Below are 18,653 nucleotides of genomic sequence, written 5' to 3'. Positions count from 1 at the left end.
GTCCAACGCTATAATATACCAATAGGTAGCGTTGTATTCAACCAGACAGTCCAGCGTGAAAACACACCAAATAGAAGATATTAGGGTGAATTTACAACAACCTATATAGTCAGTCTAGAACCAAGGGGTTCTATAAGCTGGTGAACACACTAACCAGTGGACTTTCTTTAGACTATGTATATAGTACATCAATCTCTACCCTTATAATTAGTGAGTAGTGATACCCTGACTGGGATCACTTTTCTCACTCATGAATCATTAGATCTGTTATTTCCTTACTCCTTATAATAAAAATAACGAATAAAAAGTGGAAATAATGAGTCATGTGGACTAGCTAAGTCTATCTAATAGGCGGACACAAGCCTGCCCCCTGGTGGATTTACAATAACAAGGTTTATTATAGCCCTGTTCATAATTACCCTGAGTTACTACATATCATTAATATACTCTACCAAGTAATAAGAGGGATATACATAGCAACAGGCCAACGTGGTAGTTTTCTACCCTTTTTAACTGATTTAATATTCAGGTCAATTTGCAACATATCTCGTATTTTAAACATTTCGCTTATTAATTTTAAATTTACTAATAAAGGTTGTTCATTTTAATATATACAAATGATAAAAAATTCTATTATCTGACAAAAAGAGTGCTCCTTTCAGTACTATTCCTTCTTTTTTTCTCTTCTATGTATTAATGTTCCCAAACAGTACTGGAGCACCTCCCAGAACTATATTGGATAATAATCATATCTAGTGATACATAAGGGGTTTGTAGCCTGGTGCTGAGTACAACCCAAACCCCCTTCGTTAACATGTCAGCAGAATTGCCCTTGCTGGCTATATAACTCACACTGAAAGACTTCCCCTTCACTAACTTTCGGATGAAGTGGTGTCTTATGGCAATGTGTTTGGCCCATGGTCCATGGTGCTTTGTACTTGAAGGAAATCAATTGATTCACGGTTATCACACTCAATGTTGATGGACTCACTTTGGTTAAGAAGACTGATTTCACATAAAGTCTCCTTTATCCATAAGGCTTCTATTGCAGTTTCTGTGAGTGCCATGTACTCCGCCTCAGTGGTGGATAGGGTAACAGTTGGCTTTTTTTCTGCTTGACCAGCTGACTGTTGCGCCTGCTAAGACAAACAGACGAATCAGCATCACCAAAAAGTCTCTAAAGTTGAATTCTTGGTTTTAGCAAATACTAACTTTAAAGAACTAGTACCTTTCAAGTATATTAGGATTCTTTTGACTGTGATCCAGTGTTGCCTTCCTGGGTAGGTAGCAAATTTGCTCAAACGACGTGTGTGATGTCGGGGGCAAGTCCCAATACTTGCGTACATTAAGCTTCCAACAGCATTTCTGTAAGGGACTTTGCTAATTTCCTCTATCTCTTCGCTACTTGGTGACATTTCCTTCTTCATTTTTAAGCTTTTATCCACAGGTGTATTAGCTGGTTTTGCTTCAAACATCCCATACTTGGTAGGTATATTTTCGATGTATGTCTGTTGATCAATTGTAACAGTTCCATCATTCAAATTTTGCACGTTCCTCATTCCTAACAGCTTGTTTACAGGACCTAGATCTTTTCATTTGAATTTCTGTTTCAACAGGTGTTTGGTACTGGTGATGTGTCTCCCTTGGCCTGCTAGCAACAGATCATCAACGTACACAACTACGAAGAACATCTTTTCCTCTATGGTACTGTGATGCAGACAGTGATCAGTCTCTGACCTATTAAAGTCCATGTCTAGCAGTACAGCATCAAGTTTTATGTACCAACATCGACCACTTTGTTTAAGTCCATAAAGTGACTTCTTTAGGAGGCAGACTTTATCTTCTTGGTATACAAGATATATTATATAGATATATATAGTGTTCAGGTGGCTCCATGTAAATCTCCTCTAACAATTCTCCATTCAAGAATGCAGATTCAAAGTCAAGCTGAAACAACAACAACTCATGGATAGTGGAGATGGCAATCACTATCCTCAGGGTGCTGTATCTGGCAACAGGCGAGAAGATCTCTTCCTAATCGATCCAAGACTTTTGTGTGTAGCCCTTGGCAACAAGGCGGGCTTTATAGCATGTGATGGTACCGTCCGCATTCACTTTCTTACAAAAGGCCCACTTGTTCCTGATCATTTTTCAGTTACTCAGCCTGTCAATTACAGTCCATGTATGATTGTCATCCAGAGCTGTCAACTCTGTATCAATGGCCGTTTTCCATTGTTCCCAGTGGTCGCTTGATTTTGCCACTTCAATGTTTTGCGGTTCACAAAAGGCTAGATTAGCGTACTCCTCGCTATATCTCCTAAGGGGAATACCTTTGTTACTCGTAGAACTTCTTTTTTCCGGTTGGGTATCCGCAATTACATTTTCTGACTCAGACACACTTTCTGCTGCCTGACCATCCTGTGTCACTAACTTTTCTTCTGGTTGCTGTTCAACTACTTCACTAGGTGGTGTGTTTTCATGAAACACCACATCTCTGGATTTGATAAGATGTTTGTTGTTAATGTCCCAAAGTCTGTATCCTTTACTCTGTTGGTAGTAACCGAGCATGATACGCTCCATTGGCATGGTATCTAACTTACGTCGCTTTTCTTTAAGAATATGTGCATAGACCTTACAGCTGAATAGATGGAGATGGTTGACATTTGGCTTTTTACCGGACCACACCTCCAGTGGTGTTTTACCTTTAACAGCTACTGTAGGCGCTCCATTTTTAAGGTAGACGGCAGTGGACACTGCTTCCACCCACAAACTTTTCTCCAGACCTGCGTCGTACAACATAGTCCGTGCTCGTTCAACAATTGTTCTGTTAGCTCATTCACTCACATCGTTCTGTTCTGGTGTGTAGGCAATTGTTAATTTGTGCTGTATGCCATATTTGCTTAAGAATACTGCTAAAGTCCCATTGTCGTATTCTCCGCCATTGTCGGATCTGAAGACTTTTACTTTCAGACCCATTTAAGTCTCTACAAGGCTTTTGTATTCCGCAATTTTCGCTACGACTACACTCTTAGCTCTTATGAAGTGGGCATGTGTCATCCTAGTTGTGTCAATAATGAGTGTGAGAAAATATCTGTAGCCAGTGACTGATTTCACTTCCATTGGACCACACAAATCAGTATGCACTAGAGATAGGTGTGCTTCAGCTCTAGTTGCTGACTTAGGTAAAGGGCAACGAATTTGCGTACCCTTTGTCCAGCTCTCGCATGTCGGTCTCTCCAAACTGTTCACAGTGATGCCTGTCACCATCCCATCAGTGAGCTTCTGGACTTTGTCATATCCCATATGACCCAATCTCCTATGCCACAGCTCCATTGATTTACTGTTATCTGAAGCCGCAATCGCATGACATTCTTCACACCGAAGAATGTGTCTAGGACATAAAGCTGGTTACACCGGGTTGCTGTGGCAATTACAGTATCTTTCTGGTTTTTAACCACACATTTGCCCTCTGCAAATTTTACCTTGTAACCTTTCTTTCAAGGATGCTTATAGCGATGAGGTTGGTTCTCAACTCTGGTACATACAAGACGTCTTGGATATTTGTGACGATAGTTTCGCTTTTTATATTCAGGCGGACTGTGATCGTCCCAACTTTTGTTGCAGTAAGAACTTTTCCACCGATTCCTTTTACTGTAACTGGATCACATGGTTTCAACAAACTGAACCAATTGTAGCTGAAATGTCTCGTGGCCCCTGAGTCCATATACCAGCAGTCTTTCTTATGACTATCTGCTACATTCAATACTAACTCATTAGGTTTTTCACGCTTTTTCTGTTGCGCACCACTTCAAACTTTTAGTCTGCATTCTGATGCTTTGTGCCCCATCTTATGACATATGAAGCATTTGTATTTGGGCTTCTTGGACTTTTGTGTAGAGCGGTACTCTCAGCATTTGCCTCAACAGGAATTCTCTGTTTGAACTGCAGCAGCTTAGCTTTCACGATTTTTGTTGTTAACTTGGTATCAATGGACTCTAAAGTTATTACAAGGAAATCATACTCTAGTGTGAGATTCTGCAGCATCGCTATTGTGACTTCCTCGTCGTCCACCTGTGCTCCCACAGAAGCCAATTGCTGGGGCATTGACATTATTTTGTCTATGTACTCATCCATGCTCTCACAAGTACTCAATGATAGAATACACTTTCTGTTCTACAGCTATGCCAATGGTGCCCATTGCTCTATTCATTTCATCAGCATTTGGACTGTTATCTGGATCTACTGTGACTTTCCATAACTTTTTCTGCATTAATTGCATTTGCATTGCAAATTTAAACATGGCATAATTTTCAGAACCTTTTAATTTTACAAAGTTCATACTAATGCCTGTGCTGTACATTTTTCTTTGTGTAGTGAATAAAGGACTATTCTTCATAAAGAAAAGTTTCCTTTTATTTTCTTGCACTTCTGTTATCGTTCTTTACATTTTAAATGTTTACTTTAACACACAGTGCTGGGCCCATACCCTGTTAGTTATACCTTCTTGTATTACTATAGGTGTTCAGCGGTATTAATGTGGATGTTAAGCCACAACGCTTTTGTAACTTAAACAGGTTTCTGTTTATTTAAAGATGATAACAACAGATGAATGCAGTTACTCACAGTTGTTTGTAGTACAGAAGTATTCAGCAGTAACAACAGTTGCAGCAATCAGGCAATATAGATTATATGCAGTACACACTTGTGTGTATATATATATATATATATATATATATATATATATATATATATATGCTGGTATGCAGATGTACATATGATGCAGGCACTTTACTATACTGCACAGCCGTGCAGTTAATGTTGTGGTGGCACAAGACTCTACTAAGTCTATTAGGGTGGCCTATTATATACTTTTGGGGGACTTATATAATTGGTGGCACGCAGCTACTAATGCTGCGACTTGTCTCTTCAGTGCTTTAATGGAAGAGTGGCGCAAAAAGCCAAACTTCTGGTTTAGGACATGTGCGCATGCGCATTAGCGCAAAATGAACATTGGAGTCCTGTCCCACTTCCTGTTTCCTCCTAGACCACCGGGTAAAAACCATGGAAACCTGATATAGGAGACGGAGCAAAGTGCTCCTAATACCAACAAGAGAAACAGTGCACTGATGGAACACATTCAAAGGAACAATTGTTAGTATATGCAGAACGGTTTAAAAAACAGAGGCTATCCGGGGAAATGCAGGTGCTATTATGAAGATCGAGGGGTAAATAGGACTCATTTACTACAGTATACCAACAGGGACAAAAGGTAGTATCCCATTTATCACACTATATAACTTGTGAAAGCAGAATAAGGTCATCAATAATGAAACATTGGGACATTTTTAGGATGTCTAGTTAATATCCTTCCACAAAAAAACTGAACCAGTGTTAGTTAATATCCTTCCACAAAAAAACAGAAATTCTCTTAGGAAAAACAAAAATCTTGATACCTTGGCCCCCAGCATGCTATCTGAATTAACTAGTAAGGCTAGCAAAACCTTTTTAGATGAATGGTTTTAATAAGTGTAACCATTGCAGTATTTGCAGATTTGCCAGCTTGGAAAAAAAGGTCTTTTATCATTTTGATAATATCAAAAAATTTAACATCAAACAGTTTATGAGCTACCAGACACCAACAGTGGTATACTTGTTGGTGTGACACAACTCACTCATTGATCTTAAATTACTACACTATCTTTGGTATCCTTCTCCTTTGTTCTTTTTGGGCACACATGACTGCAGACTAGGAACACAGTTTTCTCTGAGGTATCCAGGATTTATTTGTTGATGAGCCACATTGACATATATATCTGGTACACTTTTAATTGGCACGTATTAGTTGTGGACTACATTTTCTAAACTTCTACACTATTAGGCACCCTTCTTCCTTCTACTCCTCTTTTTCTCTGTATTTTTATTTATGATTCTGTACTGTCTGTCTGCATAGAGCAAATACCATATAGACAAAGCATAATTATACCTGTAGTTAAATGGAAACATTTGTTGAGATCAGCTTCTACGTGCAATTTCCGCAAATTGCATTCATTTGCATTCCTTGATGAATCGGCTTAAATGTTTAAACATATCCCCTATCCTGTTTCTGACCATATACTAAATTATTATTATTATTATTATTGTTGATGATTTTTAAGGTGTCACAGTGCTCTGCAGGGCCATACAGCAGTGAAAACAGGACATACATAAAACAGGAACATATAAGGTTGATAAAATAAATAAATGCAGACATGGAAAGGGTAGGGAGGGCCCTGTCCATGAGAGAGCTTGCATTCCAATTTGAAGAGGGCAGAGCTAAAACTTGGGGAGTGATTGTGGCTCAGAGTGGCGATTGGGACAGTTGTTAGGGTTAGTATTATCTGATTGGGCATGGTAAGGAATTTCTTAAGTGGATAGCAGCACAGGAGAAGTCTTGTCGGCAGAAGTAAGAGGTGGTTGTATTATATAGTACAATGATACCAAATGGTATATATAACATTTAATTATCCTATATGGTCTCCATCTTTAGTAGACTGAACACATGCAGTAGTGTGAAAAGTTATCCACTACTTTGCTAAAGAGGGTGGTTAGATTTATATAAAATAGACTATTTATATAACCAGCCACTAGGTTCTACCTGTGTTTCAGTATATGAAGGTTATTCAAAAGGACACAGATTTGTGGTCAAGAAAGAATAATTCTAAAATGTGGTGTATTTACAACTTACTAGGACATAAGGGATTTTTTTTAAAAAACTTGATGGACAGGGAAAAAATGTAGTTACACATGTTAGTTTCTAACATACATTTTTTAATATGGTTCAAACAATGAAGGTTGCTATGGTGTAAAGCACATTTTTCTTGTGTATGATTTTCCATAAACGCTCCCTATTTTGTTCAGTATAGTAAGACAGCTATAATTTGACTGCCTGCTCTTTTCTACCTGTAATTTGCAGATGAAGAAAATATGACATGTACAACCCCTCTGCATATCCAAGGGGAATTGCTAAAAGATACAGAAAAACATATCAATCTAATGTGCTTCACCAACCTATATGAGAGAGACTACATATTCCTCATGCTTGTGGGATTTGTCATCTTTGGTTCCGGTACAGTGGTAGCATGGCTAACTGGTGTCTGCATTGTAATCTATGACCGCTTGTGTGGCAGCACTGAGGATGAGGATGAAGAGGATGATGAACCTCCTCCACCTCCCAAACCCAAGAAAAAAGAAGAGGTTTAAGAAAATGCATATATCTAGATACAACTGCCTTCTGTCTTCTAAGAACTCCAGTAAAATGTGGCTTTAAATGAAAAACACAAATTAAAAAATACTTTCAGTTGTCATTTCTGAGTTTACAATCTGAATCTGCTAATCTTTCTTGCCTAATTGGTTAGCATAATTATGTATATATAAAATATCATACTTGCTAACTTTTAATTACTTCCTCCTTTGCAATGTCGTGATTTGCGGCATCGCACAGCGTAGAGGGGCGTGATGATGCAAATATTGCCATTCAGCCTCGCTTCCATCCAGGCTGCACTTACGGGAGAGTAGGCAAGTATAGGAAATATCTGCAAGATCTAGAAGAACAAATATGTAATTAATTTCTACACTTTTATATTGTAAAACTGTGAAGAATGTGAGCCAGCCATTTATCCTTTGAGAATGTTGTTCCTATGGGAAAATATAAGGAAAGTCTGTAAAAATTAACATTAACCAAGGTTTCAAAATTATGCAAGTTTTCAACTTCTACAATGTATTTTTTTCACTATAAACATTTTGTTAATAGAAGACATCATAGAACAGTATCGGGCAAATGGAAGGAAATAGAGTCAACACTCAGAATTTACCCTTTTGTCAAGTTCAAGGCTGGTGGTTTCTACTTACCTGTCTGTCATCATCATAGTCAGGGTTGCCATCAGAAAATGTAGGGCCCAGTACAAATTAAATAGGCAGGGTGCCCCCTGGGCCTGGAGGACGCAGTGGTGGAGCCCTGTTGCACGGAGCAAGGCCATGCTATATGCCTCCCCAGTTGGTGGTCTGTGTTGTTCTCTCCTACCTGTTATTACAGCATTCACAGCCTGCTGGTTTCTTGTCTGGATCCTGGAATTTTGGGACCAATTTCAAAAATGTATTGCTACATGAATTATGAAAAGCCGATCAGTAAGTGAACACAGCACATAACACAGATGACATGCAATAAACCATCAAAAGGGATGCACATTCCTTTTGAAAATGATAACAACATATCCAAACACCCTTTATATGTCCACCAGACCTCCCCTCATAACGCCTACCTGTCCCTCAGGCCTCTACACATGCCCATCAGACCTACCCAGATGCCCCTCAAATCTTCCCATATGCCCATGAGATCTCCACATATGCCATCAGACCTCCCCACATGCCCCACAGACCTCCGCACGTCCCTTATATGCCATTAGACCTCCCACATGTTATTCAGACCTCCACACATGTACCTTACATGCCATCAGACCAACACACATGCCCCACAGACCTATCCACATACACCTTACATGCCCATCAGACCTCTCCTCATGCAATTCAGACCTCCACACATGTTGTTTACATGCCCATCAGACCTCTCTACATGCCATTTACATGCCCACATGCCCATCAGGCTTCCCAAATGCCAGCCCCTTAATTTTCTCCACATGCCCAATTAATTCTTAATCAAATAAACATGATATGCACACTACTGCAGAACTGCATAATTGTATTCTATGAAATGCACACTGGGTAAGGATTCATGGGGCGATGAAGGAAATTAAGATAGGCAGGGCAGATTATCCATAATAACAATTTACACAACAGGAGAGAACATTAGATAGAGAGTGGGCTTGTTTATATTTTGTGTTAAGAGGAGAGATGATTGGTAACTGCATGCATCAATCAGCTGGCCAGATTAATTGGAAGGAGAAAATAGGGATTGCTGATTGGCGAAAGCGTATGGGAGATCTGATTGGCTTTGTAGGTTTGGTGAGGTGGTGGAATTTTACTGGATGAAGCTCTCTCTGTGGGCAGAGCGGCTTTCCCCGATGGGCTTGTCATTAAGACAGAACACTGAGCAGTTTGCTGCAGTCATGGTCATCGTTGGTGGGCTCCCTTACTGTAGTACTCCCCTCGTGACCACCTGATGGTGACCCTGATCATAGTTGTTGGTACCAGTGCAGTTTTAACTTCTTTTGGAATCTGGAGGTCCTAGGTATATTATGTGCTATGTAGACTGAATGCAATTCCCACCGATTGCAGTTTACATCCACAAATAATGTTAGATACTCTCTGCTAGAAGGTGTATATATATTCAGTTTTACAAAATAGAATATATTCATCTTTTTTTTTCAGTTTCAATAAATCCACAAATGTAGAAATATCCTTTAAACCCAAAACTGATACCAACACAAATGTATAACCATCCATATTTTGCTAAACACTTAATAATTAAACCAAATGAAAAATAATTCATAACCCTCAAATTAACATACCCCATAGATAATATTACATCATTGGGCCTGATTCATTAAGGAAGTTAAGCAAAAAATTGAGTAAGTTGTCTTACTTAATTGTTCTGGATAAAACCATGATGCAATGCAAGGGGTGCAAATTAGTTTGTTATTTTGCACATAAGGAAAATTCTGGCTGTTTTTTCATGTAGCACACAAATACTTGGTAGCTTATTTGTACACTGGAATTTAAAGTTGATCTATGACATGCCGTATCCCAACTATAAATCTGTCCCTACATTTTTAAATTTACCTCCCCCTCCAATGCAACATGGTTTTGTCCAGAAAACTTAAGTAAGAAAACGTACTCAATTTTTTGCTTAACTTCCCTTAATGAATCAGGCCCGTTGTCCTTTTTTGGCTGCATTGCTATCATATTTTACTCTAGGCAGGTTTGAATTACAAACCTAGATATGGTTGCTGAGATCCTTGCTCCTTCTAAGAACAGAGTGTGGAAACTGGTATCTTCAAGGGTATGTGGTTGGGGACCCCTGCCAAATCACTAATGGGGGGACATTATCAATTGAGAAGAGACTATCTAAATGTGTACATTCACTTTAAGTTGGTCACTTAATGTAAACGATAAACAACACTACAGTTAATATTAAGACCTGCCTTCAAAATTAAGTTAATCATGTCTGTGTCCATAGGAGGCAGATTTGGAGCTGCTTGAGGACCCCCATATTTGTCCACAAGCCATATCTATACAGTCATGGAAAGTAGGGGTGTAACATGAGAACCCCACTAATTTTAAAAAGTTGACTCCTGTGTGTGTGTCATCTGTGCTGTGGTAGGGAAGGAGATGCATTCGGACACATAAATTTGGTTCCCACTTCAGTCAGACCCAGGGCACTACCTATTACATTAGGGGTTTCTGTTCCTGGTACCAGTGCCTAGTGGCACCACTGCTAAAAATGGAGAATTATGCACACACAAAATAAAAGGGCATATGCAACTATTGCAAAATCCCAATAAATGTGCTAACACTCAAGTTTGGTCAAGTAGTCTCCATAATTAGGTGTCTAAGGACTTAATGTGGTTTTACATTTAAAAAAAAGTTATAATGTGGAAATGGTATTTTACTTTATGTTTTATATATCATGTCTTCCAACTGATAACTCAGCTGCTGCAGAAAACAAGAAATATGCATTCTAGTTTGTGTTATTTAAGTAAAATATGTAAATCATCCTTGCTACTTAATATAATAAAGTGAAATCATATTAAAACAGTGTATTACTATCATTTTCTGCATTCAAATATATTGTTATTTGATATGACTGCATTCATTTTATTGAAACACAGATTATGGTCATTTTAAGCTAAAACGATTTTGAGAGCATGTCCCAACTAGTCTAGCCATCTAAGAAGAAGACATAAGTAGAGCATGTGTAATGCTGCACAATCAAGTCTACTTTTACAAAGCAGCACATACATATATTGAGTACAGTTATGGCCCATTTGTGCATCCAAAGTTAATAATTGTTGGAACTATAAGGTAGGACTGCACAGGTGATAGCATCACCACAAACTACAACCTGCTATCAAAACTTCATGGTCCACATTATTAATTTAAACTTCACTTGTATTACATTATACTGCTAGTTTGACCTGATTTCATGTTTTACATAATTTCTGACAGTAAAGGGACACTGGAGTTGCCATTATTTCAAGTGACAATGATTTTATATTTTAACATTATATAGTGACAATATATTTTAACATTATGTTAAATATATTGGTTTACACATATATATGTTCCTTCTGCCTTTCAGCATAATGCTTCTCTCTATTGCACTAGTGACTTACTTAAAATGTCCTAAAAAATATTACTCCCAAGGTGACATAAGTAACTAGTCACTGTATATTACTTTAAAGCCCTGAAATGCAATTTCCACCCCTGACAACTGATTTAAATATCATATACTGTGGGGATGGGGGGTGAAAAGTTGACAGTCAAACTGTCAATGGTCATAATGTCTATATGAACAGAATAAAAAGGTGGAGGAATAAATAAGCGCTTCCTTTGCACAGAATTAAATCAATAAATGTAATCAAAAGTCAGACTTATCTAGTCCTTATAACGAAAGTCCTTTCCAAGATGATGTTCCTGCAAAAAGCAATGGGTTGTCAATCAATTCCTCCGTTCCTTATTCTCTATATCAGTAACATATAAACCGCAAAGTAATTTTCTCTCCTGCCGTCTATATGAACGGAATCTACGAGGGATATTCCAATATATCTTCTATTATGGAACAAATGGATAGGAGGCTCTCATATACGTCCAATGATGATCACATAGAGAATAGGGAAAGAAGACAAACATAGTGTAATCCCGTTTAAATGAATGAAGCGATTCGTGAGTAACAGTTAATAAACTCACATTTAATAAGGAAATATCACACTGTTAAAAACAATACAAAATCCACACACTGTAAGAGTAAACTCATACCAGATGGAAAATGGTAAAAGGCATCCAAACACGAGGCTAACACACCCGGATTGCCCCCGTCACAATGGATTATTCCTTGAGTAAAACTCCACAGGTGAGCCTGCTATACACTAACACGTTTCAACTATGAATAGTCTTTTTCAAGGTGGTGCAGGTATTCAGGTGGTTAATGCTTTTATACTCAAAAGGTTAAAGTTCATAGAATAAAAACATAACTCAAAATTAATTTATCATACAATGGACAAAAAACCAGATGTAATCCTACTATCAGATTGTTAAAGTAATAAACATTCTGTATGGATATATACACAAATAAAAAAATGTTGCAATTTGAATATGTAGTCCCGATACACCTGATGGGCATATCCACTTAGTATACTGAAGGGTAATAATGGATATTCAAATCCAGTAAAAACATGCATCAAAATAGCCCCATTTGTAAAATCCTTCAATGTATTTATTACTGGGTCTAACATAACTACTAAAATCGAAATGTTAAATTTCAAAAAACTAGATGTCTGTAAAGAATATGGCATATTCCAATGTTATACAGACAATCGTTTCCAAACAAAATAGGACAAAACAGCATACAAAAAGTGTAAAATGTACCATTATCGTTAGTTAATATACCAAAGGACACAAGTCTTTCCCTGGGCTATAAATTAATAAATGAACATTCTAAATAAAACATAAACACAGATAAAAAGAGAAAAGACCCCAATACATCTATCAGGCATATCATTTGAATAGATCTTCGATTTCTGACAAAACAAATGAGAGTGATTGTGCATTACACTGGAAATACGTGAATTCTACACATCCATTCCAAATCTGGATGTTATCTTTCTCAAAAATGACATTTTATCTTCGATTTCTGACAAGACTAACAAGAGTGATAGGATCTAGTGCCAATCTATATTGTATTAACATTTTCAGTACTCATACAAAAAAGAGATTAAATATGCATAGGAATGAAAAAACTGAGAGTGATTAAAATCTACTCCCGATATATATGGTATTAATGTTATTGGTATCAATACGATATGAAGGCTGAATATGTATTGGACTGAAAGTATATAAATTTCACAACTCCTCATCTGAATGTCATCTTTTTATCAAAGATGACATTTACTCTTCAACTCCTGACAAGACAAACAAGAGTGATTAAAATCTACTCCCGATCTACTCCCAATAGCTGATATTAGTGCAACTGATCAGAGATCCATGGAGATAGTCACCAGCGTGGCAACAGAAGGTGTCAAGCGAAACTGGGTCAGAACCAGCCAGTAAATGAGGTATACATGGGAGATACGAAGAATAGTCAGAGACAGAGTGAGTAGTAAGGAGCCAAATTGTGATCCAAAGGGAAGTCAAAAGAACAAGCTGGGCCAAGAGTCAATATGCAGGAGTCGGAAGCAGGTACAGTATGGAGAATGCTAGAGCTGGTTGTGAACCAATACTCTAGCACTCTATTTGTGCCAGTGGCTCCTATCTATATGTGTAGAGTTGCCCTGATTGGCATGAAATGAAAGGCCTAAGAGTGCCATCTTTCTTTTTACCAAAGAAAAAACCCACACTTGCGGAAGAAGATGATTTTTGGATAAAGCTCCACTCACGATTTTTCAAAATATATTCAGAAATAGCCAGGGTCATCTTAATAACAATATGGGCCCCTGGGCAAAGCAGTGCACTGAGGCCCCTACCTACACAACCATATACATATGCACATTATATATATATATATATATATATATATATATATATATATATATGCCTCTTTGCCACAGTTCCCCTATAAGGGAACTGATAAAAGACAGCTAGTCTGAAGCAGCAGGCTGCAGACAGGGTTAAAGGTTCCCTGCAGGTGGATCCTCAGACGTATGAAGAATTGGCTGCTCTAGTGGAGAGATCCAGCGCCTAACAGCATATGCCCAAACCTCCGTTGCCCGCACCAAAGTTTGTGCCTTGGTCAAAAACTGACATATGGAACAGTGGACCGGATATTGCAGAGGAGAGGTTGCTTGATAAAAAGGCAGCCAAACCTGCATTAAGTCCAATCTGCTTCGAGTGCAAAGAGCCTGGACACTTGAGGGCTCAGTGCCCAACGTTAGTAGAACCTATGGATTGTTCACTAGCGCACACACAACCAACCTATCCGAGCTGCTGTACCATGAGTCCGGTTACTGGGAAGTCCTGCTTGTTCCGCGTGACTGTGCTTGTGAATCACCATCTGGTGCTAGCTCTGGTAGATTCGGTTAGTGTACTGTCCTTGGTTTCCAGCTCCATATTACCAGAGAATCTGCCCAAAGTGAAGGTACTCTGTGTCCATGGGACTGCCGAGGAATATGACAGGACTCTTTTGCCTGTTACTGTGAATGGACAGACAGTGACAGTGGTATACACACACACACACACATATATATATATATATATATATATATATATATATACACACACACATATACACACACACACACAGAGATATACACACACACACTTTTTTCTTATTCTGTGTTTTCTGAATCCTCGCTGTCGCTTGCTTCTCCATTGCTTCTCGCGTCGTGGCTCCTTCATGCTGCGCTCCTCAATGAAAATGTCATTCAGTGCGGGCGCAGGTGGGGAACAGGGAGGGAGCTGGATCACCACCTGACCTGACTGCAAAAGGTAAGTTTGTTTGTTTTTTTTTTTGCAGGATTTTTTATTTTAATTAAGAGCCCTGCCTATGGGGCCCCCTTACCCATGGGGCCCCTGGGCACATTCCCATTGTGTCCAGTGGAAAAGATGGCCCTGGATATAGCTCTGGTTTCAGGTAAAGACAGAGGATATCCCTACCCCTAGGAATTTTTTTGCCCAGCATGAGATTAATGGGGCAATCCCAAGGTCGGTGCGGTGGAAAATATTCAGAAGAGGTTTTGCTCAATACATCAAGAAATTTGGGGTGATTGATTCATCTACAATGGTCCCTTCAGTTCCAATACACCACATGATCAAACCCAGAATATCTCAGCCCTATTCCTGTGAACAGCTCTGTCTAGTGTGCTGGCTGCATAATGTTCTATTCGGTTTGACCTCTGACCGTCAGGCAGCCCAGACCTGGTCTTAACCCCCCCTCCACTCTCCCCCCACCTCTCCCCTTTCCCACGTCCTCACTACTGCATACAATGCCACACTCCCCAGCATCCCTTTAGGGTCTTCATTGTTATATTGTTGCAAAATTCTTCTACCTGTTTATGTTTTGCAATCGCTACAAGTGGACTTGTTCTTTTTACTCTGTTATCCAATTCACAATGCAAGTTGGTGTTGCCCTCTTGGGCTACAGTTGTTTACCTGTCTACTATGTGACAAAATCTACAAATAAACGATTTAAAAAAGCAAAAAAAAAAGAAAGTTAAAGTAAACTTAATGGAGAGTCGACTGAGAGGTTAAGACCAACCTAGCAATCGTAGTCCTGGAGGGTTGTGTGGACTTCAAATAACGTTGCTTGCAGGTAGGTCCCCAAGAAGTGACTTATGCTCAAAGCCAATTAAACTGTGGTGAATGTGCCCTGACCAGGGTAGGCCCAAAATAATTGAATGGACAGAATGTGGAAGGATTAGGAAACTTATCCGTTCAGAGTTGAGATCTCCTACCGACAACTGAACAGGACTAGTAGTGCAGGTATTGGAACCATTGGAGACCTGATTACCATCAACCACAGCCAGTGCCAGAGGCTGTGGCAATGAAAGGAAGGAGAGATGAAGCTCAATGCCAGATTGGTGTATATGAACTTCCTGATGGATCTAGAGTGCACAAAAGCTGTCAACTGCAGTGGGAAAGAAGAGTTACAGGCATAAGGAAGTCTGATTCCCTCAGAAAGTATTGAGAGAGAGACTCGGATCCTAGGACGACCCCCCTGTCATCACCAAGGATGAGTAATTTTCTGGCCTCTTAGGACAGGATGAAAGAAGATGTCCAGGATCCCCACAATAGAGGCAAAGATGGTTCTTTATGCACCTCTCCTGCTGTTCTGGAGTGAGATGATAGCAGCCAATCTGCATGGGTTCCTCAGGAGTGGGAGTTGGCAACTGAAAATGAGTTGAAAAACGAGGAAAAGAAGGATGGGTTCATTCTCATTATTGAGTATGCTCCCTATGGTGGATATTCACCTTGATGCAGAGAGAAATCAGGTCATAGAGGCTGGAGGTCAGATCACGAGAAGCCAGGTCATACTTGATACGGTCAAACCTTGCCAGAAAGTGGCTATTAAGGCCTCATTATTCCATATGAGTTCTGATGCTAGGGTCCGAAATTGTACCACATACTGGCCTGCAGTGAGGGACCCCCTTATGAAGGGCCAACAGACTGGAGGATGCTAAGGATACACAGCCAGGTTCATAGAAAACTTTACTAAAGTTTTCAATGAAGACAGTGGAGTTCTGGAGCATCGCATCATCTCGTTCCCAGAGTGGAGAATACTAAATAGGAGCTTGACTGCCGAGGAGAGAGATGATAAATGTCACCTTGGTCCTTTCAGAAGTGAAGAGGTACACATGGGAGAGACGAACAATAGTCAGAACGCGCCAGAAGTAAAAATCCAGAGCGAGCAGTAATGTGCCAAATCGTGATGAAAAGAGAAGTCAAGGTAACAAGCCGGGTCAAGAGTCAATATGCAGGAGCTGGAAGCAAGTACAGTATGGAAAATGCTGGAGCTGGTTGTGAATCAATACTCTAGTACTCTATTTGTGCCAGAGGCTCCTATCTATATGTGTAGAGCAGGGGCGGATCTAGAAAACGACTGTACCCGGGGCGATTTAGGGGGGCGATTTAGGCCCCGCCCCTTTCTAACAGTTTAGGCTGCTGACGGCTGCACAGTATGTGCAGGTCTGTCCAGCTGTGACAGGCAGGGACAGTGTGCTGCCTGGCTGCTCTGATTGTGTTTCACAATCAGAGCAGCCGGACAGCACACTGTCCCTGCCTGTCGCGGCTGGACGGACCTGCACATACTGTGAAGCCATCGGCAGCAAGTGTCTGCTAGGGCCCCCCCCCCCCCCCCTGGATCCGCCACTGGAGTAGAGTTGCCCTGATTGGCCAGCGATAATTTGGCGGTCAGATGCAGATGATCACCGACAGAATGAGCTGGGGAGCATCCCATTGCCTAGCAACAGGATGAGACACTAACTGTGCTTGAGCGCGCAGCATGTCGAACCAGAAGGAGAAGAAGCGTCCTGTTGCTAAGCAATGAGACATGTAGACGCAGAAGAGACATCGAGACAGTGCGGGGACGGCACCTGACATCTATGTGGTAGGAAATAGAGCTAATAGATTATTAGCTAGAAAATTGAGAGGACACCAGGGCAAAAACAGAATCATGGATCATAAGGGCGCAAAGTTTTCCAAACCACAGTGTTAGAGTTAAATCTATCTTGCATCCTGCTGGATATGTAGATCTGCTATGCACTTCGACTGTGTCTTCATCTGTGATCTGATTCAGTGGTTCTCCTAGGTCTCAAACCTGAACCTCTACACAACTCCCTAAAACTTTTTATAAAATTATTATCTATTACCTCTTTGATTCACACTTCAGCCTTCATCAATAGAGGATTGCAGGTAATTTCTTGGACTTTAATATGTCTAAAACCATTTATGCTCCTGCAACAATGTACCTTGTGACATTCCCTAAGGTCTGCTGAATTCGATACTGGTACCTAAACGTCCGTGGCAAGACATTTCCATTTTATTGGTGATGTGACTGGATCACTGATAAATAACTTATTTGTGGCTGGATCATGTGGAAATAATTTATTGTAGAAATGTATTTCAATCAGGGGTGCAGGCACCACTGTATAATTTGAAATGCACTTATCATGTTACATTGGGAAGTGTTTTGTATGGTAGTGACATTGTTTGGATTCGTAAGGTTGCTAGAGGAAATCTCCAATTAGGCATATGTGGAGAGGGTGTCTGATAGCATGAAATGCTAATTAAGTTTTTTGATGAAGTGTCAAATGCCTTCTCTGGCCAAAGTCCCAGCTGGGGGTCATTACTCTGTGGCCTTTTGTCCAGAGTGTTCAAAACCTTTCTGAACATTGCAAACAGCATGTGATGCAGGAAATCAGAGCAAGTTATAGGATATCACAGATAAGTGTAAATATTGTTAGCTTTGAATTGCATGTAATATTAGACCCAAAATCTAATCTGTTTCTGGCTATTTCTGAGGTTTGGACCCAGCTTTTCCAGTACCACCGCTTTGACTGCTACCCTGCAGCTCTGGTCATTGTGATAGGGAGGCCAGGGAGGATCCATCCACAGCAGCCCTGATCCATAGTAAGAGGTCAGGAGCACCAGCCCAGTTACACCAGTAAAGGAGTACACTCGCAGCATCCGTTACCCAGAAGAAACCTGGTAGTGGATGCCGGTAAGGAGTCCAGTGGTGGCAGCATTTGTAAGACCCTCCTACTGCGGCAAGAGGGCGCATTTGGGATAACAAAAGGGAACGGTGGCAAAGTAAGCCCAGCCGGTTCCCAGCAGCAACAGACAGGGTGGCATAGGCGGTCCATCCTGTCACAGGTGAACTTTCAGTTTGGGTAGTCATTGATAGATTTAGCAAGATGGACCATTTTGTTCTGCTGTTTCATTTTCCCACTGCTGAGATTTTAGCCTGAGCACATACTCGGGCTCCACGGCATCCCAGAAAATATTGTGTC

At 40.1% G+C, this 18,653-nt stretch overlaps 1 protein-coding gene across 1 annotated transcript in view; it reads left to right on the top strand.

The window, feature by feature from the left end:
- The window catches only part of LRRC52 (leucine rich repeat containing 52), a 190,851-nt gene extending 182,520 nt beyond the window's left edge, over positions 1 to 8,331 (top strand). Inside the window, exon 2 of the mRNA XM_075182693.1 lies at positions 6,953 to 8,331. Coding sequence (XP_075038794.1) covers positions 6,953 to 7,239 — 287 coding nt within the window. The 3' untranslated portion in view covers positions 7,240 to 8,331. The remainder of the gene's footprint in view (positions 1 to 6,952) is intronic.
- The last annotated feature ends 10,322 nt before the right edge of the window (positions 8,332 to 18,653 follow it).

This window comes from Mixophyes fleayi, chromosome 8 (assembly GCF_038048845.1).
Source record: "Mixophyes fleayi isolate aMixFle1 chromosome 8, aMixFle1.hap1, whole genome shotgun sequence".
NCBI lineage: Eukaryota > Metazoa > Chordata > Amphibia > Anura > Limnodynastidae > Mixophyes > Mixophyes fleayi.
The sequence above is the reverse complement of the archived record's forward strand: the minus strand, read 5'-3'. Positions and strand labels throughout refer to the sequence as shown.